At 53.2% G+C, this 27602-nt stretch overlaps 9 protein-coding genes and 1 non-coding gene across 10 annotated transcripts; 4 read left to right on the plus strand and 6 right to left on the minus strand.

The window, feature by feature from the left end:
- Positions 1-503: 503 nt before the first annotated feature.
- J4E90_001505 (uncharacterized protein) lies at positions 504-5303 on the plus strand (the record flags this gene model as incomplete). The annotated part of the gene is made up of 5 exons (XM_051431093.1): positions 504-943; positions 989-1421; positions 1468-3505; positions 3584-4088; positions 4139-5303. The coding sequence occupies 5 exons, from the start codon at positions 504-506 to the stop codon at positions 5301-5303; spliced, it is 4581 nt and encodes a 1526-aa protein (XP_051294227.1).
- Positions 5304-6243: 940 nt separating this feature from the next.
- J4E90_001506 (uncharacterized protein) lies at positions 6244-6957 on the plus strand (the record flags this gene model as incomplete). Its single annotated transcript, XM_051431094.1, has 1 exon — positions 6244-6957. The coding sequence occupies one exon, from the start codon at positions 6244-6246 to the stop codon at positions 6955-6957; it is 714 nt and encodes a 237-aa protein (XP_051294228.1).
- A 450-nt stretch (positions 6958-7407) lies between these two features.
- On the minus strand, positions 7408-7479 carry J4E90_001507. Its single transcript has one exon. It is a non-coding gene; the product is annotated as a tRNA-Ala (tRNA).
- Positions 7480-8720: 1241 nt separating this feature from the next.
- J4E90_001508 (uncharacterized protein) lies at positions 8721-10243 on the minus strand (the record flags this gene model as incomplete). Its single annotated transcript, XM_051431095.1, has 2 exons — positions 8721-9466; positions 9514-10243. The coding sequence occupies 2 exons, from the start codon at positions 10241-10243 to the stop codon at positions 8721-8723; spliced, it is 1476 nt and encodes a 491-aa protein (XP_051294229.1).
- A 929-nt stretch (positions 10244-11172) lies between these two features.
- On the minus strand, positions 11173-13200 carry J4E90_001509 (uncharacterized protein; the record flags this gene model as incomplete). Its single annotated transcript, XM_051431096.1, has 2 exons — positions 11173-13097; positions 13152-13200. 2 exons carry the CDS (start codon positions 13198-13200, stop codon positions 11173-11175), a joined length of 1974 nt encoding a protein of 657 aa, XP_051294230.1.
- A 1162-nt stretch (positions 13201-14362) lies between these two features.
- J4E90_001510 (uncharacterized protein) lies at positions 14363-15094 on the minus strand (the record flags this gene model as incomplete). The annotated part of the gene is made up of 1 exon (XM_051431097.1): positions 14363-15094. One exon carries the CDS (start codon positions 15092-15094, stop codon positions 14363-14365), a length of 732 nt encoding a protein of 243 aa, XP_051294231.1.
- A 694-nt stretch (positions 15095-15788) lies between these two features.
- On the minus strand, positions 15789-18958 carry J4E90_001511 (uncharacterized protein; the record flags this gene model as incomplete). Its single annotated transcript, XM_051431098.1, has 2 exons — positions 15789-16573; positions 16627-18958. The coding sequence occupies 2 exons, from the start codon at positions 18956-18958 to the stop codon at positions 15789-15791; spliced, it is 3117 nt and encodes a 1038-aa protein (XP_051294232.1).
- Positions 18959-20744: 1786 nt separating this feature from the next.
- On the plus strand, positions 20745-21466 carry J4E90_001512 (uncharacterized protein; the record flags this gene model as incomplete). The annotated part of the gene is made up of 3 exons (XM_051431099.1): positions 20745-20865; positions 20916-21287; positions 21339-21466. 3 exons carry the CDS (start codon positions 20745-20747, stop codon positions 21464-21466), a joined length of 621 nt encoding a protein of 206 aa, XP_051294233.1.
- Positions 21467-24117: 2651 nt separating this feature from the next.
- Positions 24118-25218, plus strand: J4E90_001513 (uncharacterized protein; the record flags this gene model as incomplete). Its single annotated transcript, XM_051431100.1, has 1 exon — positions 24118-25218. One exon carries the CDS (start codon positions 24118-24120, stop codon positions 25216-25218), a length of 1101 nt encoding a protein of 366 aa, XP_051294234.1.
- A 163-nt stretch (positions 25219-25381) lies between these two features.
- J4E90_001514 (uncharacterized protein) lies at positions 25382-27301 on the minus strand (the record flags this gene model as incomplete). The annotated part of the gene is made up of 4 exons (XM_051431101.1): positions 25382-26355; positions 26404-26776; positions 26826-26938; positions 27007-27301. 4 exons carry the CDS (start codon positions 27299-27301, stop codon positions 25382-25384), a joined length of 1755 nt encoding a protein of 584 aa, XP_051294235.1.
- Positions 27302-27602: the final 301 nt, after the last annotated feature.

The following is a 27602-nucleotide window of genomic DNA, read 5'->3' on the forward strand; positions in this document are numbered from 1 at the left end:
GGCGCATGAAGCGAGGATGCGAGGTTGCAACGGCGCGGCCGCTACTGCGCGCAGGTCGAGTAGCAACAAGACATTCACCGCAGCTCGAGTCGCCGCCGTCTAGCGACTCCCCGTCTGCCTCAATCTCCGCGGCAGCACTGGGCGACGAGTCTTACCACAACGGCAGCCGCTGGCAGGCGAGAGCGACTCTGGGATTCGCTGGGCGTGCTAGAGCGTGTTTCGCGGCCAGGATCCCCGTGTGATAATTGCTTTGCGCTGGTAACGGGCCCCTCCAACGCATTGCCTGGGCTGCGCATGGGCAACAACAACAATTGCGACTTTGCCCGCGACGCTGCCGTCGCTCTGGATCCCCGGGTGCGTGTTGAGGGAGGATATGCACACCGCAGCCCGCCATTCACCGCCGCCGCCGCCCACCTCCGCCAACGCACCTCCGCGCCGCGACAGACGACGCCCCGACGATAGGACGGCATAGCAGCCGGCCCGGGCCTGAGGAAGACGTCAATATGGTCTCACACCCCTCCCGACCGGCGCACCAAGCCTCGAACTCGCGCTCGTCGCAGCCCTCCGCCCCGACCGCCAGCACGCCGGGCCACGCGAAGAAGTCGTCGTCGTCGTCCAATCACAATGGCCAGCCCCGCGAGCGCGACCAGCGGCCGAGCAGAGAGGGCACCGCGCAAAAGGCCGCCCAGGGCGTGGATGGCCTCAAGGACTTCCAGCTGGGCGACTGCCTGGGCAAAGGCGCATTCGGCAGCGTGTACCGCGCCCTCAACTGGGGCACCGGCGAGGCCGTCGCCATCAAGCAGGTCCGCCTGGAGAACCTGGGCACCGCCGACCTCAAGAACATGGAGATGGAGATTGACCTGCTCAAGAACCTGAACCACCCCAACATCGTCAAGTACAACGGCTTCGTGAGGAGCTCCGAGAGTCTGTACATTATCCTGGAGTGAGTGGCCCGAATGAACGTCCAGGGCGTAGCTAACATCGTCAGGTACTGCGAAAACGGATCGTTGCACAGCATCTGCAAGAACTTTGGAAAATTCCCCGAAAACCTCGTCGCGCTGTACATGTCCCAGGTCCTCCACGGCCTCCTCTACCTCCACGAACAGGGTGTCATACATCGGGATATCAAGGGCGCGAACATTCTGACGACCAAGGAGGGCCTCGTCAAGCTGGCAGACTTTGGCGTAGCCACCAAGCAGTCAGGTCTGGACCAGTCGAGCGTTGTCGGCACGCCGTACTGGATGGCTCCCGAGGTCATCGAACTATCCGGCGCTACTACGTCGTCAGACATATGGAGTTTGGGATGCACAGTCATCGAGCTTATCGAGGGGAAGCCGCCCTACCACAAGCTACAGCCCATGCAGGCCCTCTTCAGAATCGTCAACGATGAGCACCCGCCGATACCTGGAAGTGCCTCTCCGGTAAGTGCACCCGCGGTCCCTATATGTCAGATGCTAACCCCTACAGCTGCTGCGTGAGTTCCTCATGGAGTGTTTCCAGAAGAATCCCACGCTCCGCATCTCCGCAAAACGCCTCCTCAAGCACCCATGGATTCTCAGCGCCAAGCGGACTGTCCCTGCAGTACCCACAAAACCTACCGAATATCAGGAAGCAGTCAAGTCCGTGCAGGAATGGAACGAGGCATTAAAGTCGCCCAGCTCCCTGCGCCGAAGCTCGCGTCTTGTGTCGGGCTTGCAGAAAGCCAGTCCTGCTGCTTCATCTCGCAAGAATCCGGCCAATGTTAATCTCAACATCCCGAAGCACAGACCCACCGCTGAGTCGTTCCGCTCCCCGGAGCTAGATCATGACGATAACTGGGATAATGACTTTGCCGAAAGCATATCGCCCCGCGCCCTGCAGATGCCACACCTGAAGCCACAGGACAACTTTGGCGGTCTCTTTTCGAGTGACAAGCTCAAGGCTTTTGCCAGTTTTGAGTCGGTTACAGAGATGGCAGAGTACGATGGCGAGGCTACGGTGAAGAGTCCGATGAACTTGGCGCAGTTCCAGAGCTTCCCGAAAGCGTCGGGCCATAGAGCGGTTGAGAGGTCGAGAGGCGCCAACGGTAGACCTAGAACGTCTGCGTCTTCATCGAACACGTCTTCGAGATCAAATTCGAACGCTTCCACATCAGAGTACGAGGATAGACATGAACCCCAGCCAAGAACGGCATTCCTGCGAGGTACACCAAGGGCTGCACAGCCTCCCAAGCCAAAGACGACAGCGCCAGCGCGGCCAAGTCAGCTCTTTCGCGAGGACACTGTCGAGGATTATTCGGATCTCATGCCAGCTGATGAGGGTGCCTTTGAGCGTAAGCTAGCGTCCATGCAGTACGCAAACTCGCCAGCCGTGCCATCTAGACAAGTAATCGTCACCAATTCCAGCCCGCCATCTGACACTTTCTCCCCACGATTGTTCCATCCCAGCGACCTGAAAGCAGGGCCCAAGTCAACGCGCGATCTCAAGTCTGGTGGCAATGTCCATCAGAGATCGACGAGCTCAACATCGACGCGGAAGCAGCTGCAGCGGACGCAGTCAGAGATTGAGATTCAAAAGTACGCCGAGGATGAAGGTGACGACTTTTCAGATGTCTTTGGTGATATCAAGAGTCAGCTTGCTAACCCTAGCCGAGCCGAGAGTGATAGCGGGAGTGAGCATAGCAGTCTTGCCATGATCACATCGAAGATGGCGAACTCTTTCATCATAGCTGATGAGGATGATCTTGATCCATTCGCCAACCTGGATGAGGGTCTTGACAACATCAACTTGGAGAACAACGTCGCGCGAGACCGGGACGATCGATTGACGAAGATGACGGAGAGTCTTGTGGGCTGTCTGAAGACAAGTCAACCCGACGACGAGCTACTCGACATTGCAGATCAACTACTACAAGTTCTACATGAATCTCCGGATAAGCGATCGATCATACTACGAAGCCACGGCATGCTGCCTATATTGGAGATTCTTGGAACCAGACCGCACAACGAGGTAGTCTTACCTCTTCTGAAAATTATCAACCTGATCATCCTGGAAGACTCTGAGTCACAAGAGAGCCTGTCGTTCTTGGGTGGCATTCCGACTATCTGCTACTTCGCCTCCAAGAAGTTCCCTAGCGACATCCGGAAAGAAGCCGCAGCTTTCGTGCGGCAAATGTACCAAACAAGCACACTGACGCTACAGATGTTCATCGGCTGCGGTGGCATCAATGTGCTAGTTGAGTTTTTGGAAGAGGATATTGACGCTGAACGCGATCTGGTGCTCATCGGTGTCAACGGCGTCTTTGGAGTTTTCGAATTACAAGGACCAACCCCGAAGAATGACTTTTGTCGCATCTTCTCGAGATCGAGCGTACTATACCCCCTCAGCTTGGTGTTGAATCGTATGGTGGAGGAGGATGGTGAGGTTGCACGCCTCATCGTCGGCAGGATCGTACAGATCTTCCTCATCTTCTCGCAAGCTGAGAGTCATGTCAAGGATCTTGTGGCGGATCGGATGATCTTAAAACGTAAGTTATCCTTCGCAGTTCACAAGCCTAAGCAGTTACGGCGTCGTCGCAAACTCAAACATAGCTAACAACGTCCAGGTGTATTAAAAGATCTCCGCAAGATGGCGCCACCGCACCAGATCACGATGCTCAAGTTCATCAAGAACCTCAGCTCGCTCTCCTCCACCCACGAAGCCTTACAAAACTCCAACGCGATCGACATCCTAATCGAACTACTCAAGTCGACTCGACAGAAAGACGCAATGAGCCGCAGTCAACAGCGATCCGCCTCTGACCCAGCTCGACTCCCTCCGTTCCACCGCGAGATCTCGAACCAGATCCTCAATACCATGTACAACTTGTGTCGGCACAATAAGAGCAGGCAGGAAGAGGCTGCATTGTCGGACATTATTCCTCTGCTGAAGGAAGTTGTGCGCGAAGGCGGTCCGCTCAAAGAGTTTGCGCTGCCGGTGCTGCTTGAGATGGTCAACTCGGGCAAGGTGGCACGGAAGATGTTGTGGGATGCAAAGGGTCTGGCGTTCTACGTTTCGCTGTTGGGCGACCGCAATTGGGCGGTAACGGCCCTGGATGCCATCTTTGTGTGGTATGTATTCAATGAATTGATGGCCATGCATCTCATGCTAACTATTACAGGCTCCAGGAAGAAACCGCGCGCGTCGAGCAATACCTCCTCTCCTCGCAATCGAATTTCACCGTCGCCATCATCTCCGCGTACACCTCTGCCGACCTCCCACACTCTACCTTTGAGAACATGCTCGAGCCACTGCAGAAGGTGGTTCGTCTGTCACCACCAATCGCTGCCTCCCTCGCCGTACCCGAGATCTTTGGTCGCACGGAACAAAAGCTGGGACACAAGGATGCCGTGACGCGTCTCAACTTCCTCCGTATCCTGCGGACGATTTGCGATGCGAAGGACGAGGGCTGCTGGCTCATACGTGCATTCGGCTGCTACGAACGCATCAGCTGGCTCATGGAACACGACTCCGCGGTATTGGTACGCCAAATGGCCGAAGAGCTCGTCCGCGCCTGCGACGAAGTCGAACTCTCCGGCATCAGCAAAGGATCCAACGGCAAACGAAGCCTTAGTCGGGCCTCGAACGTAGGCATGAACCTTCGCCGCCCCGCCTCCTCAGCCGGCCGCCGCGACGGCTCAGGCTCCAGCACCGGTTCCACACTGGTCAGCAGCGGCATGGGTCTCACACCCCCTACACCCAACTCCCTCAAATCCACCTTCATGCTCCCACCCATGTCTGGCACACCGACAGGCCACCGCGGCGACCACCGCATTACGCGCTCCCAATCCTCAACCGCAATGTGGGATCTCGCTGAAGACCCCACCGCCGTCCTCCCGCCTTCTTCGTCTGGGAGGTCGAAACCACCCGCTCTCGCCCGCAGTTCAACTTCCTTCGCCGCCCTCCAATCGAACACCAGTACTCCAACTGGTCCTCGTACTTCCTCACGCCCTCCCTCCCGCGACGCAGCAACGAGTCTCGCGCGTATTGAGGCAAATCATAATAACGCGAAGTCGTCGTCGAGATTACCCAAAGCAAGACAAGGTCGCATTAGCGAAGCCGTGAGTCGGCGTAGGCAGAGTGTTGTCGGAGGCGAGAACGAAACCCCACCGAGCCATGCGACTTCGCATGGACATAGCACTGGGTCTCCTGCGCCGTCGAGTAGCCAGCCGGTGCATTCGACGAGTAATGCGCCCCCGCTCCCACGGTTGCAGATTGTGAGGAGGCGGAGGGAGACTAGTGGCGGGGAGATGAGTACGGCGGCGAGGAAGGGGGTGCAGGATTAGAAATCTGGGGAGTTGACGGCACTTGGCGCTGCTGCTGGAAGTCCTGGTCCTGGGGAGAGGCGGGGTGGAGACGGGTATCTGACGCAGGTACGTAGGAGGAGGGGGGGGACTGGTCTTTGAACGTTACACTGCATCATCGTTCATCGGATGTGGGTGTGTTTCTTTTGTATATTTCTCTTGTTTTTTTCTTTCTCAGCATGCTTTGCTGTGGTCAGCGATGGACATGGTGTCGTGTTGGGTCGATATCAGGCGTTACGGTTTCGCCTGGCTTTGGCTTCGGATACGGCTGGGAAGCATTGTTAGGTTTGCATTGCATAGCATGGGCGTTCTCTTTCGTTTGATAAGCCGATTACCCTTTTCTTGATGGGGGGAAGAGGATAGATTGGAGAGAAGAGAGGGGGATAGTGTGGATAGTGGGAACTGAATATCGGTTGCATAGAATGAAGATTGTTGAGAGCTGTTAATGATAGGTTTCTACTGTGTTGTACTGTGATCGACGTTGAAGGTGTAAGCTAATGTGATTCAAGAGAAGGAGAAAGGGTACGGGAACTAAAAAGATGACAAAGTGACGAAGTAAATGAGTTGGATATCGGACTGACGTACTATTTGACAACTAGCTAGAGGAGGTGTAGGGAAAGAGAAGATCGAAGAAGGCGCCCGCTATCTACTCGTTCAAATCATATAGTCGAGCGGGATGTAGGAGTATTGAGTTGAACAACATCAACGACCTCTTGTATGCTACGGAGTAACGATGTAGTGCAGCCACATCCTGCTCACTGTCGCGCATGAGTCCACGTCAACGCACGATCGTGCGACAAGTCATCCCCAAGGAGTCATATTGACCTATAAGACGCGAAGTAAGCAACTTTTGGTCTATATCCATCATTCTCCTCTCGCTGCTCCAAGGTTTGCTACTCTCTATTCCCCGAGATATACCATTATGTCCAAGATGAACGACGCACGCGATACTTCAAACCGAGACACGAGCCACGTAGACGAAAGTGCCGACGGCGTACTAGAGTTTTGCCATGGTTATACGAAGACAGCGATGAACCTCGACGTAAAGGGCTGTGGCTGGCGACTGTATCTCCTTCTCTCGCGACACTTCCAGTGGAAGAACGGGGATGTGAGTGGCGAATCGCGATACGACGACGACCAGAATGTAGCAACACTCAGCTTCGAGTTGCTAATCACCCGCAGATCCGTCCCTAGCTCCAGTGTAGCCAACCGTACGGATGTCCCCGAGCTCATTGTCGTGGTCGAAGCCTCTCCGAATGGCTGTGGCATACGCAGTCTCCAAACGCTGTACAGAGTCATACCGAGCGAATCTCCATCAGGGCGGTTGAACATCACCGCGAACACCTCTCCTGGGTATAAGCTGGACCATCCGTGGAAGTTGGGCTTCGATTTTGATATGAGTCGCGATCGTATCGAGCCAGACAAGAAGTACGGCACTTGTGTGGTTTTCAGTCAGGAAGAGCCTTCCGAAGAGGCGAAAAGCGGGTGGGGCGAGGGTGCACCTGAAGCCGTGTTGCTGGGAAACGGAGATCTGGAGGTGGACGACTTCGCTGATCTTGGTGATGAGAAGGCCATATCGTACTCGTACAACAACGTTTCTCTTTGGAGGCTTGCCGCAGTTGGATATCGGAAATGAAGGTTCACTCGGTATGCGGTCTTTGAGTGCGTCTTCGTATGGGGACGTTGAATGTACATGCCCAAGGTGTCGAAAAACAGAACATGGACGACAGAGTCCGGGGTAGCGAGACGGCCAGGTATGACGACCCATCAATAGATGACTCTTACGCACGAGTTTGCAGAAGTCACTCCCGTCGTCCGCTATGATATACACATGCCGCGTGCAGCTCGGTGACTCTTTGTGTGTCCAATCCAACAATGTTGGAGTAACAACGTTAGCTCTTCGTATCCCCAACCCAGCAACGTCGTCGTACTAACCTTCCACCTCACTGCCACTACAGCCCCATCGCGTCCAGTGTCCCTCGACTAGATTCTCCATAAATGCAAAAATCAAGCCTCCAAAAATTCTTCAAATGGCCAAAAACACACGCAGCAGCGCACTACCCCAACGACGACGAGCGCAAAAAGATGGACTTGCAGGGAATCGAACCCTGGACCACTCCCATGCTAAGGGAGTATTATACCACTAAACCACAAGCCCGGTTGTGCTGTTCCTGGAGGAGGAACTGCTTTGATGGAAGAATGGGAAAATACGGCGAATATATTGCCAAAAATAACGGTAGCGATTGATGGGCGCGTTGAGAAGTTAGGAAGGAAAAGGCCCCACCTCGGTGTTGGAGGTTTGCCGCTAGAATCTTTTGGAGGTTTGCCGGGACCGGGGAATGATTAGCGATGTGGAGACGAATCCTAAGGGTAATATTAGTGGTAACACAGGGAGTACTGTTGAGGTGGTCGTAGGGTGTGTGTTGCGATGTCTCTTGAAGGTTTTCCACTTGAGCGATGGATGCTGACAGTGTTTCGCCGTTTCGGTGACGGTAGATTGCGAACACCACGACGATGCTAGACCGCAACCATACAACAGCGCTCCGACGATATTCCAGGATGGTCGTTCGTCACTAATGCCATCTCTTCCCATCCCTCATCGCGACGATAGCGCTGCGCGAAATGGTCTGAGGAAGAATGTCGGAACGCATCGAAGTCGATCAAGCCCCTGGATGCATCAAGGCCGGTCTTGAAGTCGCTTCGGTATCGCGTAAGAGCTGCGCGATAATAACGGTTGGGGTCTGCAGGGAGACGACGCGGTGGTGCCGTGATGTGAGTTATCGCGTCGCGACATAGTGGTGGGGACTACGCTGGTGAGTAACTACGTCGCGGGTTGTCAACTTCATCGTAATGGTGATCGCGACGGGATCAATTCAGGGCAGCGGGGAGACGACGCAGCGATGCCGTGGCCTGCGTTACTGCGTCGCAATGTGAGCGCGGAGACTACATCTCTTCGCAACCAGGTCGCGGCGGATCGCCAAAGTCTGCTCTGTAGCATGACGCGACGGCATGCTGTGGGTAGTAGGGCGCTGGATGGGTAGCGAGCGTGAAGTACTCGAGGAGGTAGGTGTATAGTAAGGATACGCAGCGTCGACAGCTGAGGTCGCGATGGACCGGCGTGGGCGGAAGGTGGGTGTAGAGGAAGAGCTTGCAAGACGGGGGACGTTGAGATAAGCAAGTCGAAGAGATGGCACGGACGCGGTGAAAGTGAAAGTGAAAATGAAAGAGGAGTTGCCGCATTGGGATGGAGGCGTCTAGCAGTAACAGACCACCACACGACTCTCTCGACACAACAACAGCATGGAAGACCAAAATACCATAACTCGAATATCATTCATTGAAGCCTCACTTCCCATCCATCTACAAACCTCTCTTCTCACATACTACTCCGCAACCACACTACTCAACCTTCACCCTCTCCCACCTCAACCCCTCCTCAATACTCCCCCTCGTAACCCCCCAATTATCCGCAAACCAATTATCCCTCGGCTTCCAGGGCCCCGCATCCGCACAATTCGGCATCTTCTTCATCGCCACATTGACATACGTGCTATTCAACGGACTAGCACTAACCGTCTTTTGTCTACTCTTCTCATCAATCACAGGCGTCACACTGGTATACCCCTGTTCTTGCTGGTGCTTGATAAGGCGGACAAAGAGGCGGGACGCGGCGTCTGAGCCGAGTGTCCAAGACGCGTTCCAGTAGCCGATGATGTTGCCGAGGTTGGGGAGGGAGGTCAGCATGGCGTTGCGCCACATGTATTGCTCTGAGACTTCGATTTTCTTGCCGTCGACGCGCACGTCGATGCCGCCGAGGAAACGCATGTTCAGGCCTGTGGCGGTGACGATGATGTCGGCGTCGAGTTTGGTGCCGCTGTTTAGTTCGATGCCGTCGGCGACGACGCTCTTGATGGTGTCGGTGACGATGTGTGCTTTTCCTGAGCTGAAGGCTTTGAAGTAGTCGCCGTCGGGGCAGAGACACATGCGTTGTTGCCAGGGGTTGTAGCCGGGTTTGAAGTGGGGGTCGACGGGGAAATCGGGCGGGAGTTGCTGGGCGGCTTTCTTGACGAGGAAGTTGGAGGCGAGGGTGGGGAACCAGATGCAGAATTTGTAGAGGAGGATGGGGACGAGGGTGAACATGAAGCCTGGGGGTGTCAATTTGAGATTGATAGGGGAAGAAAGGGGGACATACGTTTGTAGCGGAGGGTGAACCACTCCGGCGCCCACTTCTCAAACCATACCTGGTCCTTCTGTGGCAGACTCATGATATACGTCGGACTCCTCTGCAACTGCGTCACACTGCCCACACCATTATCCACCATCGCAGGCATCATGGTAATAGTAGTCGCGCCACTACCCACGATAATCATCTTCTTGCCCTTGTAATCCAGATCCTCAGGCCAGAACTGCGGGTGAACAAGCTTGCCCTTGAAGTTGTCGATACCAGGGATATTCGCCTTCAGCGGGGTGTCGTAGTTGTAGTAACCCGTACCAGTGATCAGCCACTTGGTCCAGTACACCACAGTCCTTGGCTCTCTCCCAACATCATTCCCAACCTCGACTTCAAGCCTCCACCGCTGCTCCTCGCTCCTCCAATCCGCCTTCATAACCTTGTGTCTATACCGAATCTTCTTGTCCAGATCGAACTTGTGCGCTGTCTCCTGCAGGTAGCTCATGATGCTCTCGCCGCTCGCAATGGGGTTCTTCGCCCTCCATGGGTAGAACTGGAAGCCCAGCGTATGCAGATCGGAATCCGAGCGTACGCCCGGGTATTTGAATTGCGACCATGTTCCTCCGAGTTCGTGGCGGGCTTCGAGGACGGCGAACTTGGCGTCTGGCAGCGACTCTTGGATGCGGTATGCGGAGTTGATGCCGCTGAGGCCGCTGCCGATTACTAACACATCGAAGTACGAGTCGATCATGGCGGGCCGGTGTGCTGACTGCTGGCGGTGCTTGCGGTGGAGAAAGGGTGCCGGCGCAGGTACGCGACGTGGGGAGGTGGAGAGGTGGCAGGTAAAGTGTACAGTCTCTCAATCGGCTTCGTGACTCGGATCTATGTGAAGCGTCCGACGAATACAAAAGCTATGACAGCAAGTCAGTGGTGGGCAATGGCCAGGGGAGCCGGTGCATGTCGACCTTTGTACCTAACCACCTCAGACCTCAACCTCCGAGGTGGCTCCACCCCCATCGTGCGACGCCACACGTTGCGCACGCTACCCCACCACTAGACAATTCGTCCATCATCTAGTCCATCACGGCCGCCTTTCACCGCCGTGCGATTGGGGGTGTCGTTCGCAACCTTAGTGTTGTTGAAGCGGTAAATACGTCACCGAGTTTTTTGCCGAGGCAGATCCTTAGTTGCTTTTTTTCCGCACGCCGCTCACCTTGCCACAAAAGGAAACATGACTTGTGTGCGACAGGCATGACTCGCTCTGTTGACTCCTTTTGGACCACTATGCGCGAGACAGGTTACGCCTGGTGAGATGCTTGGAGAGTTGATTTGAGAGGCCGAGTCACATGTACCCCGCAGATCATGATCACCAGCTAAGTTGTACTGCCTTATCGGAAACTTTCGTAGGGCTGGACGACGCTACAAGTCCCCAATTCTCGGGAACTCAAGACGTCCGAAGGCCAGATACCTCGGTATGTTCTAGCGAACGGTGCCTGAACACCTCGATGTTCACGAGACAAGGCGCGATGTCAAATAGCGATTGTGGAAAGCACCGAGGCAGGCAGACAGACTGCTAGTGAGAATTCCGAAAGGTTGGTAGACGGAGCAGACGGACGAATCTAATATAAAGACACATTAAGCGAATGCGAAGAGCTGCCATGATCCCACACATTTCCCTATTTACTCCCTTCCAATGATAATCATCTCCCCCTCCGCCCCGCTATCACTAGTCACATACATTCTACCATAGCCATCCTGCGCAATACTCACAGGCCTGAAACATTGCGTAGTTGAGCAGGATTCCACATCCGGATTCCAGAAGATGTCAGCCCAAGCCTGTGTACTATTCACGGACGCTTTTGGTCCGAAGCCGTTGGCGCCTGTGGTGAATGGCACTTCAATGATCTTGTATCCAATCGAAGGGTTGCGGTTCCAAGATCCATGGAGGGTAATGTACATGCTAGTGAAGTTCTTGTTGAAGCTCGCATCAAGGGGTGCGGAGTGCGCCGGAAGAGCAAGACGCGGTGGTATACTGCGGGTCTTACAGGTATCGTCTGTGAAGGTCGCGTTGGGCTCTAGGACAAACTGATCGCCCATCGTGAATGGTTTGTCTGCAATCGATTCCGGGTTGAAGACGGTATAACAGGTGGGGTACCCATACCAGTCTGTGTTCTCTTTGGATGGATCTCCAAGGTAGTTGATCTCATCAGCTGGATTATCGGTATGGATGTCCACGGATATCCCGTCAATAGTGCGATGCAGCTCATCCGAAGAATTCTCGACACCCCAAAGCATGCCATCAGCATCGAATGCTAGACCGACTTCATTGCGGAGCCCATAGCCCATCTGGTACCCACCGGTTGGGTAGTCGTAGCCATCCGTGGGGATAGTGGTTGTATCAAATACTTTGATGCAAGAACGGCCGGTTGCGATATCCGCAGAACCGTAATCGAAGTTGTCGTTCGACCCATGTGAGACGAGAAGGAGATTCGGATATTTTGGTGGAATCGCTAGCGTCCTGGTGACATGCCCCTTACTGTCCATGCCTGTTAAGACTGTTGTTGCGTTCTCAGATACGCTCATGGTGGTTGCATCATATGACCATGAGAACACCGAAGTCGCAGAGCTAGCGAACAGCGTCTTCCCGTCGTGGCTGAGCACAATTCCATGGTTGAGATTCCGTTGAGTGATGACGGTCTTGGTCGAGGTGAGGCAACCGTTTGGCGCAACTTTGTGAGCTGTAATACCCATTCCATTCTGAACGACAAGCAGGTTCCCAGCGTTATCGAATATAAGCCCTCTTGGCTGGGTCAGTCCTCCTGCGACCTTCGTCGCCCTCCATCCTTTCGCTGTGTTGGCAGAAAATGCAAGTTCTGCAACATCAGGACACGACACAGGTATTCCTGTCTGGGTTGGTTGCGGTAATCCCGAAGTGACTGTACTCATGCTCATCGTAGTTGATATTGTGCTGATAGCCGAGCTCGGTACTGGGGTGCTGCTTGATGCTGGTGGAGCATCATTGACGAGATTCGCAGCAACCAACTCGTCGAAGTTCGCATTCTGACCTTGGGTGAGGTCAATTCGGTAGTTTCCAAAAGAATTGTGCACGTTGAAGGTAGATCTGTTGTTCGCCGGTTCAGCAGGTGGTCTACTCGACAAGCCATAGGCGAACTTTTGCGCAGATGCATTCCCGTCGATGGAAACCAGATTGCCGTCCACATCGTGCCATTGGGAGCAGCCCTTGCACCGCACAGTCAGAGTCCAATGGGTAGCGTTGTATCCGGTGCCTTTGATATACGAGTACTCCGCTTCGGCATAAGGCTGTGGTAAGCTCAGTCCGAAGGCCATTCTGGACGAGTAGATGGAGGTGTTCGATGCACTGTTCATCCATCCGACTGTAAGTGGGACATATGGCATCGTCCCACCCCAGCTGAATCCGACCCATCCATTTTTGATAGGCGACACAATTTGCAAGACAGTATCGAAAGGTGCAGCTTTTGACTGGGGTAGAGCGACACCGAAGGTAATGCCATTCGTACCAGTCCACCCGGAATAGCATATCGAGGTTTCCAGATCGCAGTACCGCTTAGTCGTTTGGCCGCATGCTACAATAGCGTCAATTAAGTGAATGAAGTACGTGTGTGTATGGGAGCAAGTACCTGTATGACTGACAGCAACAAGCGTCAATAACAGCCTGCCTACCCTCATCGTCGGCGAAACACGTAGGCTCTACCAGATGATGACGTTATACCGTATCGGAGAGTTCAATCCTGAGGAGGACGCGGCTCGTACCGGACAAAAGATGTGCTCGTTTTTTGTACCAGCATCTCGAAGACTGTGCGGATAGCCGCAAAGCGCTTATGAATATGCGGCACTTCACCCTTCGTCCGATGCTAGGAGACGCAATGCGCATCATACGATGATCGTCGGCTGAGTGTGTTCGTCATCCGCTCATGCGATAAGCTTCTAGAAGGCATTATGATGACCCACAGTACGAACGGCGGTACTTCTTGTTGCGAGTTGGATCCGCTTCCACGTTGGTGGTATATTGCTGCTGCATCCCGCTTGCGGCAGAATGCTCCACGCTCATAATTGCTGTTAGAATTGCATGATGGCGTGTCTTCGCGTGTGCTCTACAAAAGTCTCGGAAAGCGCAGATGCGTAGTTGCCTGGGCCCCCGTTCCTGGTTTTTGAGCCTCAATTCAACCCAGGATTGATCAGGCGTAACCAATCCGTTCCTTACTGGTATGGGACGTACGAACAACCACCACAACTGGAGTTGAAGTAGCCTGGTCCAATAAATTGCACGTTGCGGCGTTGAGCCTCTTGGTGTTGATGCAAATTGAATGGGAATTGCCAGGGCCCGATAGATGAAGTGACACATTTAGCCTTTGACGGCCAGCGGCAGATAGATAGAATCTACCATTACACAAGTACACTTGTATATACTGATATCCAAGATTATAGATGACCTGATACGCGCATTTTTTCGGTCCGGTTTCCGTGGAGACAAAGTAGCGTTCTGAGATTACATCGCGACTGACTCTCGTGCGTTCGGTAGACGTACTTTGTTTGTCGCAACGGGTTCGTCAACGTGAGCGACCGTCCTGCGATACCTGAAGGGATTGGTGAAAGATGAAGCAACGACATATAGGGGTGTTTGGGGATGTGATGAGGCGAAAGGAAGGTGGAGTGAGATGAAGCGAAAGGAAGTCGCGATGGGATGACGCACGGATCCATGGCGAAATGAGGCACGCCCACGCGAACTGCGGAAAGAACCAGCTACCCAACAAGGAGACGATCCCAAGACATGATCAGTAAACCAGTCTAGATTGATAACGATAATCATCAGTCAGAGAAACCGACAATTCTAAATCTTCGCCTTCGCAGGCGCAGTAACCCTCTTCCCATGCACATAACAAATCCCCCTAATCTTCTCCGCCGCCTCCCCCCAAAGCTCATTCCTCAAAACACTATAAACCCCCATCTTGGCCCTCCCCTGCACATCCCTCGCCTTCTTCAGCGCAGCCTCAAGCATAACCTTCGGCTCCGCAATCTCATCCACAATACCATCCTCGTATGCTTCTTTGCCCGTCCAGCGATGCGCCTCAAGCAGCATCTTCCGCGCAATCTGCGGGCGGAGCTTAAGCCGCGGCAGGAACCCGATGCCAGGGAAATGCAAACCGAGGTTTACGGGCGGCATAGAGAAGAAGCCGCGCGAGGAGTTCATGATGCGGTAATCGTGTGCGAGGGCGAAGGGACAGGCGCCGCCGAATGTATGACCCGTCAATAACGCGATAGTGGGGAACGGGTAGTCGAGCAAGGTGGCTAGCAGTGGGAAGAAACCATCGCTGTTGGCGAAAGGATTTCTGTCGCTCTCGTCTAACTCGAGACCTGTACACCAGAACTTCTCGTCGTTTCCTCGCGTTATCACGCAGCCTTCTGAGTCGGCGCCTAGTTCGCGCTCGATGTCGCGGAGTGCGCGTATTATTTCTTGCGCGAAGGCGACGTTTATGCGGTTTTCGGGGGCTTTTGCGAGGGTTATGACGAAGACGCGGTCGTGGCGGGAGACGCGTAGGTTTGTGTATTCGCCCAGTGTCATGGTGTCTAGGGCTTTGGGTATTGCGATTACGACGTCGGTGACGATGCGAGGCTACCCAGATCAAAGTAAATCGTTTAGTAAGATCTACAATGTTAGCTCTCGTGATTTCAAGAGGCTACGCATCGCTTTGCGTGCTCAAGCTGCCAAACTTCATGGTGTTGAAGCCTCGGTAGCCAAATGCGGGGAAAGACCCCGGCCGCAGTCGCGCGTTGCAGTGTGTGCTTTCCGTGTCATTTGCTGACTCGACAGACGGATAGAAACTACTCTCCTCGAATGATATTCGGCCAAAGCAACAGCCGTCGTGGTGGTTGTAGACAACATGTGGGACGGAGACGTAAGGGGTCGAGGCCTGCAGCGCGTAGCAGTTGTGGAGCCCGCCTTGGCCAATTTTTAGATTCCCCTGTCTTTCCACCCGTCGCTACATCATCAGGACAGGGACACACTACGACTCTCTCGTTCCTACGCCTTAGGCTCGACACGCCCTTGCGCTTCTCATCACGATCTTCACATGCGAACCGTAACGTATCGGGTAATGACAGGCCGTACGACGGCAGATGCTGTCGTGTATATTGGAAGCTAAGCTAGCCGAAAGATAGGAAGCAATAAATAGGGTGTAAAAGAAAGCTATCAGCATCTCAGAAAGGTACAAATTGAGCCATCTGCTAGATAGGGACCCGCCAACGTTGTTCCTCTATCAGTATTGCTGATTGGTATACTGCCCTTGCTGCCACTCTCCTCCTCCCATAGACGATCTTGAACCGGCTTCGTACGCACCCCTAAACATTCCATCCGATGGATTTTGCTCATATGATACTGGCGTAGCAGGCTTGGGCATGTGTCCTGGGGGTCCCATAGTGTTTGCACGTTCATGCTGAGTGGTCGGCACAGTATAGGAGCCGGGAGGCCTGCGATGATGCTGCTGGGCATACGAAGGCTGCTCATATGGGCTACTCGGCATAGCTACATGAGAACGTTGTTCGAACGTGTCATGTCGCTCACCGCGATCCATGGCAAGATAACTGTCATCCCCGTTCAAGGTCGAACTTCTGAACTTATCGTACAGCTTGGTCGTTTGGGCGACAGTATCAAAATGCATCTTTCTGAGCTGTTTCTGCATGCCGGGATTGTCATCACCATCGAGATGCGCGAGTGAAGCAGCGATCAGGAATGCGTTCCGGATCTGCCTACCATTCCATCGACCTACGCCAGACTCGGCCGTCTCGTCGAAATGGGTCAGCGCGAATTCGTTGATTTCGCTCTCAAGAATGAATAAGCGATCAGCTGGATCCTGGCGTTGAAGTTCGATGTTCTTGAGTCGAGTGATGTTGTGCTTAAAAATCTGTGTTGTCTGCGGTTTGTTGAGCTGGTTGTATCGCAGATGGAGGTGAACTCGAGACTTGATAGCTTCGTCAAGAACCCCAACTCGATTGGTTGTGAGAAACAACACACCGTTGTAATACTCGAGCATTCGCAGAAACACTGATGCTGATGTGAGTAAAAGTGCCATTGTTTGCAATGTGACTACAGCTTACCGGATACCAAAGCGTTCCTTTGGAGATCACTCCTTTCTCTTTGTGAAATGAAGACTTCGGCTTCATCGAGCAATAGAACACAATCCCAAAGATGGGCCAGGCGAAAGAATTCCTTCAACGACTTCTCGACACCTTCTGGGGTGAAGCCGAGGTCACCACAGGTGATGGGAAATAGCGGCTTCTCGTATTTCTGAGCGACGGCCTCCGCTGTGGCTGTCTTTCCAACACCTGGCTCACCATGTAGGAGGATGACAATGCCTCGACCTTTTCCTCGAATAAGGTCTTGCGAGAGAACTTCTGTCCCTTCTTGTTCGTCCTTCTTCTTTCTGAAGTGCGATTTCAGAAGCGATTCGATGAGTCGTTTGTTCTTGTCCTCGATCTGGAGGTCCGTGAATGCTTCTCCCTCCTTTCCTTGCTGCCTCACGGGCTTGAGATAGCGGGAGTCGATGTGCACGAATTTGCGGTCCCATACAGCGTACGCGAACATTCGGCGTGGCAGAAGCGCCAGATCTTCGCCAGTAGGAGGATCTTGGCTATGCTGCTTTGTCAGAAAGGCATCGCGCTTGATATAAGCGTTGAACTCCAGGTACTCAAACAAACTGTCATCCATGAAACTGTCAGAGCTTTCTCGAACAAAGTCTTTGCGGTCAGAGCCCTTCCATGTGATGATTGAAGTCAGGTCGCTAACCAGTGTTAGCGTGTATGACTGTTCAGTTCGTGTTTTCAGCTCGGGTTTCCACTTCGGGTATACGTTGGAAGCTTCCGTGAAGTCCACCAACACGTCGCTCTCGATATGCTCTGGGCTCTTAATCCTGTCTCCTTTGGCGTCTTCAAGGTCGTCTCCGGCAGGGCTTTTGATGACTGACCATCCGTTATAGAAGCCGTATCGCTTAGTGATGTGTTCCACAAATCTGGACCCATCACCCTCGGCGTGTTTCAGCTTCGTTTCCCGATCTTCTACGAATCGAAGAGGGTAGCACGGCAGCTCCGTAACAGACTTCTTCCCCGGAAATGGATCGAAGTGGATTGGAGTCATCACACAGCCGTATCCCTCTCCATCATAGTCCAAGTAGTACGACTGTACTGACGTGAACTTGTGTACCTTGCAAAGGGAGCAATCGCAGCCGGTCAGCAACTCCTTATTGTAGCCGACGTGAACCCGAAATACCCTGCGGATCTCCTGTGTGGTCGCATTTGCGCTGATCCCTTGTTGGCCAGAATTCGGCACATACACAAGATCACCGGGTTCAAAGAGATAGGTCAGATCCTCGTAGCTTACTTTGGGTACTTCTGGCGCGGTTGCATTATGGAGCTGTTGGCGTACAGGTAGCAGCTGCTTTTCCACAAAGTCAACATAGCATTGAACTTCTTCAAGCGTTTCTTTCTTCAAATACAACGATTCCAGATCGTCTGGATGGTTATTTTTCTCATTGCTCGTGTCTTCATCGTCGGCAACGGAAGCAGACGCCGTGCGCGTCAGCTTGATCCCATCTTGTGAGGTGACATTTGTCTCAGGTGGTACTGATGAGCCTGCAATATTCGTCTCGATGATCTGAAGCTCCTCCTTCATCTTCTCGTGGAAGTGGAGGAGATGACGAAAAGGCTGCAGAAATGTGTGTGGCTTGCCTTCCCAAGTTTTGTCGGCATCACTGAACTTCCCAAGGATCTTCATCACGGCTTTGGAATTGATCCGGACCTGTTGAATCCAATTGCCTCTGCGCACTTCGCTATGGGCTAGGCCGTGCTTTGTGATCGTGGTGGTCGGGTCCGCAGGGAAAGGCGGAGGTTCAGGCATACGTCCAGGGATGTGCATCCTTTTGGCATCCTCATCCTCCATTTGACGTGGAAGTGAATCACCAGCAATCAGCACCTCCAAAGCGTAAACCTCTTCACCACCATCGTATCTGTTCTTGAACTGTTCCCAATTACACTCTCGAACTTGAGGGATGATCCTTTCTGAGTGTGCCACACTGTTCGGCCCTTCTCCAGCAAATCCGTCCCCATCGTCTCCAATGACTGCGTGCGGGCCTTCAAAAAGGTCCACGCTAGGATGAAAAGGCATCGCTGTCGGTGTCTGATTTGTTTTGGAAGTGACTAGCTCTTTGATTGAACTTGTGAGGTCCCCGATACTCCGGTTGATTTGGTCGAGCGACACGGATTCAGATTCAGGCTGTGCAACGATGGCATCGCCCTCTCTGGAATCTTTGTTCGAGACTTCTTCTGGCGTAGCCAGGTCAAATTCGGCGGGGTCGGATACTTGGCGTACGGTGTCCAGGGCTGGATGTTTGAGTTCTTGCTCCACGTTCACCGCCATCGGAGACGCGGTCTCCATCATGTCGTTTGGCGCAAATGGGCTGAAGGTCGATTGCTTGCAACGTGGGTATACGAGACAGGCCTTGGACGGGAAGCAAGGTGTGCAGTAGCGAATAATTGCAAGAATATAACGGCCAGTTTAACAACAAAACGACAAGTAAGACGACAAGATTCTGCTAGGAAGATCGAGAGGCTTCGTTCATGGTACTGGAGGCTGAAGGCGGTTATCCACAACACAAGGCGCCATGCTTGCAGAATATATGTTGACTGCGTGTGGGGCATATGCTTCTCACCCGTAGCAACTGTTATCGATATGTGATTGGAGTTGCCTGAAGGCCACTTCGTCACGAGGAGTGTCCAGTAAGTTCCGGTCAAGGTGCGGCCTGGGAAGAGCCAAGTATAGATCTCGAGACACTGTGGCTAATCCAATAAGCCAAACGCCGCATGGAGGCATTGCGCGAGAAGAATCAGTTTCGATGTGTATCAGAGGTAGTGCGAGGGAATTTGGTGATAGGCTGTGGCATATACCTGTAGGCCAGGTATTGCAGTTGCTGCCGTGTTAGGCTAAGCGAGTGTGGTAGCTGCGAACTGTTTCCTGGAGAAGAGGCTTTCTTACACACCTTCAGGAATGATCGAGCGATACCGATCAGTCCATGAGCTACGCAAAGAATGAAGCTCTTGCCGTTTGCATCGCCGAGAACTCTGGCCACTAGTTGCCATTCCTTGTATCCAACCTTATCGGTGTCAGCCTTGGGCAAGCACACCTTTCGCAGAGCCTTCCATATCCGGCGTTCACACAGCCCAACTGCTGAAGACCGACCTGATAACGGCACATACCTGATTGGCCCTGCTGTAGACTGTCAACCCCCATCTCGCGCGGTAAGATCTGACTCTAAAGTCACCCTCAAGCCTTCGGTTCAAATATCCCGATCCGGCGCTGACATGGCAAATGCAATGTCCGCACTACTATCTGCATTCTACCGACGTTCGACAAACGATATTGGATTAGCTGCACGAAGGCTTCTTTGGTGGGGCGTATTGTATTGGGGCTGAGCAAGTTGGTGTGCTAGCTATTCTCTGAAGGTGTGCGATGTGCAGCTGGCAACGGATTAAAAAAAGAGTTTCGACAACCCTGAGATTCAAGCCCTCACATCGCAGTAATCGGACTCGACAATGAGAAAATTCTCAAACATGCTGTTGCCTCCAAAAGGCGTCAAGGAAGTAATGAATGACGACGACGAAATTAGGACGTTTGAAGCGTTCAAGACAACCACCGGCGGTGCTATGCATTCTGCACTTTCTGTGCCTACCCAATACGACCGTCAACGTGGAGAGTGGAGGACTCTACCGAGCAAGTGAGTTTACAATAGTCGCACCCCAACGCTTGAACAACGAGAAAACTCATACCTGAAAAGCGAGCTTGGAGCTGTTCTCAAAGAGGCCAGTGCAGTGTTCCCTGGATGCAAAACCGAGAGTTGTACCTGGAATGATGTTTTCGAGCAGATCGACGCGTTGAAAGTGGCGTACGACGCCAAAGCTCCAAAAGGGTCCATCCGAAGTTTCATTCGGAACAATAAAGCAGATGCCGCCACACTCAACTCTCTTTGCTTCATAATTCCAGAAGACCATGGCCTTGGTGTCTTGCGTGGAGGATTGTCGTTCATCTTCCAGGTACCCTTGCTCTATATGCGGATTTCTATATTAGCTGATCGTCTATCCAGGCCTGGGAACAACGCATCGAGAATCGAGAGAAGATACTCGAGCTACTCGCAGACGTTGTTGATACTCTCAAAGCGACAGCCGAGATGTATAAGTCATTTCAAGATGACGAACTCAAGGAGAAGACGCGAGATCTCTACGGCGTTATTGTTGATTCCCTGAAATTGCTTATTGAGATGCTGCTTCGGTATCGCAAAGATGAGTCGCGTAAGTTTTGCCCCATTCGATAAGATTCGTCAGCCCCTCAGCTTCAATAGTCTTCCGCCGTATCAAGACACGACTGCCGGACCACGAAGCAGTCGTATTGAAGGAGCTCGATCTTCACATACAGAACGCCAAGGCCGGGGTGAAAAGTCGGATCGACATTTTAAACGCACGAAGACTGCAAGATATCCACAAGGGTACTTCTGCTATCGGTATCGAAGTGCACACAACGCGTTCTCAACTTTGTGAAGTATCGCAGGGTGTCAAGACTGTGATGAAGACATGTCAAGAGTTGAAAGACGAGTACAAACAAGGACGTTTGAGACTGAGCGAGTTACTGTCGACGGTAGCATCCAAGAACGATGTTGCTGCTATAGTTCAGACTGAGTTTTTCAAGTTAGCCTCGGGATTGATGTATCGAACGAGTAAGTTGAGCCCACAGATATGGACCCTGTCGCAAGCTCATTCACCTTTAGGCCAGCCTCTCCAACAAATTGCTAGAACGGAGATTATCGCGGAGGAGGAGCAAAGTCTTGCTCAGCAAACGATCTTGATGACAATCGAAGAGCTTCTGTGGATACTCGGCGTGGACCTCGAATACTAAATTCGCGAGACGGAGCGTATCTTGAGACAGAGCAACTCTTTACGAGCTAAGGGCCTCGGCAAGGCGCGATGGCTGCTCACGACCGCGCAGTTCAAGAACTGGCTTGGTCAGTCGTCCTCCGGAGCACTCCTGGTTGATGGGTACTGCAGAGACGATGGTATCGGAAGGATATCTCCGTTGTCCGTCCTGTGTGCTTCTTTGGCAACCACGCTCGCCCAGACAGGCTCCAGTATAGTCCTGCACTTCTTTTGCAGCAGTCATACCAGGGTTGAACAGGACGTGATCGGCGGACCATCTGGGCTTGTACGCAGCCTCATCACTCAGCTGCTCCTTTATCCTGACTCACCGGACGTCGAGCTAGATCCATTGGAGGAGAATCTCTACAACGCAGTATCGCAATGCGACGTCCCAGCTTTGGTGTATCTGTTCGGGTCGATCGTGGGCAACATGGACGAGTCAAAGACGATCGTTTGCATCATAGACGGCATATCCGATTTCGAGACTCCGCTTCGTGGTTGGGACAAGGAGATCATTGGTGTCGTTGATCAGCTTCAAAACCTGGTACACTGTAAGCGATCTGGTCCAGCGCTCAAGTTGCTCATGACTAGTGCAAACAAAACGCTGAACCTTGGGTCGCTGGTGTATCGCGATCGTGGGGAATTTGTGTCCTTGCGGTCGGGCAATGTCAGCGATAGGCCAGTGCGGGGGTTCGGGTTCGATCGAGACGTCGCGAGAATGTTGATGCCATCGTCGCAGCAAAGTGACTTTTTAGAGCCTGGAGGCTGGGGTGCACAACGAGCGTCGCAGCGTGAATTCGCGTATGTAGGGCGACCACGCTCTTCAGGAAGCAACGTGCCGGGTGGTTGATGGACGTTCTCAATTGCTATGTAGAGGCAATCAAGTGGTGTCGTAGTAGTGTATCTTGTCTAGCAAATCAACAGTATGCTCAAACAGACATATCGCAATGCACGCGATTGGGGATGATCTTGGCATGGTGCGCCCCGGGGGTCGCTCATCTTTGGATTACGCACTAGCGGGCGTCGGCGAAACGTAGCTCCGAAGCGTTCTTGGACTAGTGCCGGATGCAATGCCCTCCGCGTGCCTGTGCCAGTACTCTCATCTCGCCTTGGGCAGCTGACAACGAACGGCAGCAGTACTTTCAAGCCTGACAAGATCTTTTTGTGTTCGCGCTCGTCTCGGAATGAGTCGAATGTAATGATTTTGAGTGGTGTTTTGCGTCCAGCCTGACAGCGGCCTGGCTGCTCTGCTCTGTCTGCCCACGACGACCCGAAGCTGGATCTAGCCAGACTGCCTTTCGCAACAGGTGCCTCCTCCAATTCCTACGGCGAAGAGCACAATGCACGATGTGTATCGAACACCCGCACCGAGCTGCTAGACGAGACAACAATATGGACGAACATCAAGGACGGCAAGTCTATATTTTGGCTGAGCGGCATGGTCGGCACGGGAAAGTCTACGATAGCGCGGACAGTCGCTCAGTCGAGGGCAGCTCGGGGCAAGCTTCTTCTTCAAGAAAGGCGATGGCAAGCGCGGCAATGCCTCACGGCTTTTCGAAGCTATTTCCCTGTGCCGCTGCGGAGTACATCATTCGACCAAAACGGCAGCCGTTGCGGTTGGCGTAGACAACATGTGGTATAGAGAGGTAAGGAGTCGAGGCTTGCAGGGCGTGGCGATTGTGGAGCCGCATTGCTACACCATCAGACCAAAGGGATATCTCAAATCTCCCTTTTCCGTGCCTCAGCCTTGGGTCACCCTTGCGCCCACAATTACCCACTCATGCGAACCGTCGCGTATCGGATACTGGCATATTGTACAACGGCAGATGCTGCGATGTGAACTGATCGTCGACGATAGACCTTTTCCTCATTCGTTCCTAGCCTATGGCGACGTACGCTCTACGCCTTTAAATGTTCAGCCTAGTCTGATTACTATCGCGCTAGATCTAGACCTTGCAGGCCGTATCGTGGATATGGGGGAACGCCATACTCAACGCCTAACAGGATTCCACCACGCAGTTGGAGCAACGCCACACAAAGCCCTGTCGTGTGTCACTCAATAGTGGCCTACCCTTTCAGCCACGCTCTACGCGAACTGAGGGCAAAGGGCAAATGGCACAAGGCTACAGTAACGGTATGCGCGATCGATGTAATTCCGCGGCATCCTTCGCACACATCGGTACAATCAATACGTATTGCATGCAGTTGACCGCACATCACCACCCATAGCTGGGCCCCTTACGCTCCTACGAGAAGTTGGCACGCATCCGCGGAGGACTCGGCATCAAGTCATGTCAATTGTAGACAGCCAGTGTGTATCTAGCATTGGATTCATTGGAGAGGCTGAGTATTGGGCTTCACATCACCATCAGCAGGGCGCCCCTTTATTACCCATCAATGGGTGTTGCACGGCATGTTCAACATCACCGTCGAGGTGACCTCAATTCCCGACCGCTCTCTTCAAGTATAAGCTGCAAACGAAGCTGTACCTCACATCACGTACCAAACTCATCCCTCACTTACTCGCGTAGGTAATAGTGTCAATGGACAACTTTTGAGTGTTCCCACGCTCCGATCATAGATATCAAGAATTCCGTTCCGATCAAACACAGCATCATACCCTTACAGCCAACAATGACCGAACAAGACACAATCGCCCTCATCGGCTCCACAGGCTTCCTAGGCCCCTACATCACCGCCTCTCTCCTCCAAAAGCACCCCCGCACCACCATCCTCTGCCTAAACCGCAGTAAAGACGCAGAAAAACGCACCACCTCGTCTCTCACCCACATCAGCAACGAAGACCTTACCCGCCTCACCTTCCTAACAACCGACATCACACTCCCTAACCTCGGTCTATCCCCCACCCAATACACACACTTCACAACTAGCGTCTCAGAAATCGTGTTTAATGCGTGGAACGCAAACTGGGCGACGCCTCTTATCGGCTACTTACCCCTCCTCAACGCTGTTCAATACGTTGTCGAGGCATGTATCGCCAGCCCCATAAACCCACGCGTAACCTTCATCTCCACCAACTGCTCGATAATGAACCACCCAACCCAGCACCCTTCCACCCCGCTCATCCCCGAAGTCCCCTCCTGGGACTTCGCCAGCGCAGCGAATACGGGTTATGGTCAGAGTAAATGTCTCGCGGAGCAACTTCTCGCCCGCGCGGGCCAACAGCACGGGTTACGCGTGGCTATTGTACGCGCGGGCCAGATCGGTGGTGCATCATCCGCGATACCCAATGCGCCGCAGTGGCCAATTCAGGGCTGGTTGTGGGTGATTTTCAAGACAAGCCAGAAACTGGGGTATTGGCCCGTAAGGATGAATGCTGTGGATTGGATTCCGGTGGACACCCTCGCGGAAGGCATCGCCAACGTCACCTTATCCCAACAAAGCACATCTGCAGACAATGTCAAGGTTTATAACATGATGCACCCCCGTCCCGCGCCTTGGGCGTTGCTGCAAAAGGTGCTGGTGGAGCGTTTTGGACTCGAGGTTAGGGAATGTAGTCTGCCGCAGTGGTTGGGGATGTTGGACCCGCAGAAGTTCAAGATGCATGCGTTTTTGATGGAGGGGAGGGAGGGGAGGGAAGGTGAGGCGATGGTTTTTAGGAATGAGAATGCGAGGAACATGCTGCCGGAGGTTGAAGATGTTACGGAGGAGTTGGTGGAGAGGTGGTTGATGGGGTGGAGTTTGAGGTTGGGGGAGGTGAGGGCGAGGCTGTGATAGGACAGTGCGTACATGAACAGTTACAGGCATGGTATTAGTGGTATGTTAGAGAAACGATGAGCAGAAACTTTGATACGGTATTCAATGTTGTCATTTCTTAGCGGTGATATAATGTAACCCCGCTATACGGTCCTGCCGTCAAGTGCTCAATATGCACCATCTACAAAGTCTGCTTGCCTCTCGTCTCAATAGGCAGCACCAACATACTGAAGAACGCCGCAATAAACAATCCACCACTGGCGTAAATCGGCGCCTTGGGGTTACTTCCACCCGCCTGGATAGCAACAATAGGCGCGCAAAGACCAGCAACGCGGTTCAAGAAACTGCTCATTCCAGTACCAGTGCCACGGATTGGGGCAGGGAAGACTTCAGGTGTGTATGCGTACAAGACACCGTACATGATGTTCTGGAAGAAAGCCTCGAGACAAGTGAAAGCGAGCTGGAAGTCGGAGTCGGAAGAGATGGTGAAGAGAAAGACGAAGACACCGGTGATGACGGTGGCGATGGCCATTGTGCCCTTGCGGCCGACGTATTTGAGGTCGACGGTGTAGCAGGCGAGGATGGATCCGGGGACTCCGACGATGGCTGTGATGGCGTAGTTGCGGTAGACGATGCTGATGTCATTCTCAACTCCACCACCCGAGTTCTTGAGGTACTGTGGGAGGAAAGCGTTGAACAGCGGGTAGGCCATACCGATAGTCGACCATTGAAACCAGAGTAGAGCAGTGGTAAGACCAATCTTCTTGTCCTGGAAGAGAGTCCTGAAGCGCTTCATCGAGAAACGGCTGAGGGAACGCTTGACAATCTCGAAGACGCTGAGCTTGACATCTTCTCCGGTGACTTCCTGGTCGCCGCCGATTTGGTTGAGGATGTCCTCGGTGAGCCAAGTGTGCGTCTTGTTGTAGTGAGCAATACCGTAGACGGTGGCGACGGCCTCGGCCTGGCGACCGCGAGACAACAGGAACTTGGGTGACTCGTAAAGATGGAAGAGGAAGAAGCGGCAGATGAACATGAAGAATGTGATGGCGCCGAGAGTCAGGATGAGATATCGCCAGCCCATGTTGTCTTCCATGCGGCATTGTCCGAGGGGAGTACCGTCAGCGCATGAGAAGTTGGGAATGAATGCCCATGCCACTGCGGATCGTTAGTAAATGACTAGTACAGCTAACGTTATCGACTTACGGAGCGAGGCAACCAGGTTACCAACGGGCCAGAAGATGGAAAGGAGAGTGAGGAGGTTTCCCGATGTTTGAGGCAGAAATTCGAGGAACAAAGCGCCGTCAACTGGGAGGTTACCACCGACACCAAGACCAATGCAAGCGTAGAGTGCGCATGTGCCGATCCAGTTAGGCCCGCCGCCGGATGCAAGACCAAAGACACCAGCGAGGAAAAGAGTAAAGTTGAAAGCGAGACGGCGACCGATAATGTCAGAGGCGGTTCCCCAGAAGGAAGCGCCGATGCAGAGACCGAGGAAGAGCGCCAGCGTGGTGTATCTGACTTCCGTCTCGCTGACACCGAACTCAACGCTGAGTTGTGGCAGTGTAAGAGCAACACCCTGTATCTTGGTAAGTCCTGTTGGTTGATGAGGAATTGGACGTGCGCACCTGCAGCCACAAGTTGTCGGCCATCCAACCGCCACCGCAAAGAGCGAAAAGCTGCCATTGGTAGCGGCCCATGCCCATATCCTGCAAGGCTTTGTTGATAACCTTGGACTTGCCTGTGGAAGATCAGTACTGTTTCCCCGTGAAAATTAACGGAGATGATAGGAAAAGCCACACGACGTACGGTCATATGGCGTGTCGTTATCCGAAGCAGCGACCTCTGCTTCAATCTCTGCCTTCAATGCTGCGACTGTCAAGCCATGGTTAACAACACCACTAGATGCATTACTGTCAGGGCGCGTGAGGCCATCTTCTGGTTTGTCGTCTTTGGTCGTTCTCTCTGTTGCAGCGAGGGAGGCGCGTGGGTGGGTGGAAGCTACAGAAGCGCGATGGGTCGAGTCATCAAGAGGCACATGGACGCCGGGAAATTCGTCGACATGATGAGCCTTGAAGGGATTCACAAACATAGTTCGGACCATCTTGGCGTAATGATGGTGGTGGTGCCGCGATGGAGGATGGGTGTGGAGTTGTTGCTTGGGGTTGGCGCAATGGTAAAGAGGGGTGCGATAATGGGGCAGTCGCAATTGGGATGGTGCTGTCCAGGGTCGTCGAATCGTCGGTGTCGCTGTAATCTGGTGGCGTTGTCGTTTATGTGTCGAACCGTCACGGCGTCTTCACCCAAGCAGGATGCTAAAGGCTTGTGAGGCTTGGAAAAGCTTGTATATTGGATATGGCAAGCTTCCGCGACAGCAGGGTCGCAGGAAATTGATGACAAGAGTT

Source organism: Alternaria incomplexa (assembly GCF_024043165.1).
Source record: "Alternaria incomplexa strain BMP 0042 chromosome Unknown scaffold_2, whole genome shotgun sequence".
Taxonomy (NCBI): Eukaryota; Fungi; Ascomycota; class Dothideomycetes; order Pleosporales; family Pleosporaceae; genus Alternaria; species Alternaria incomplexa.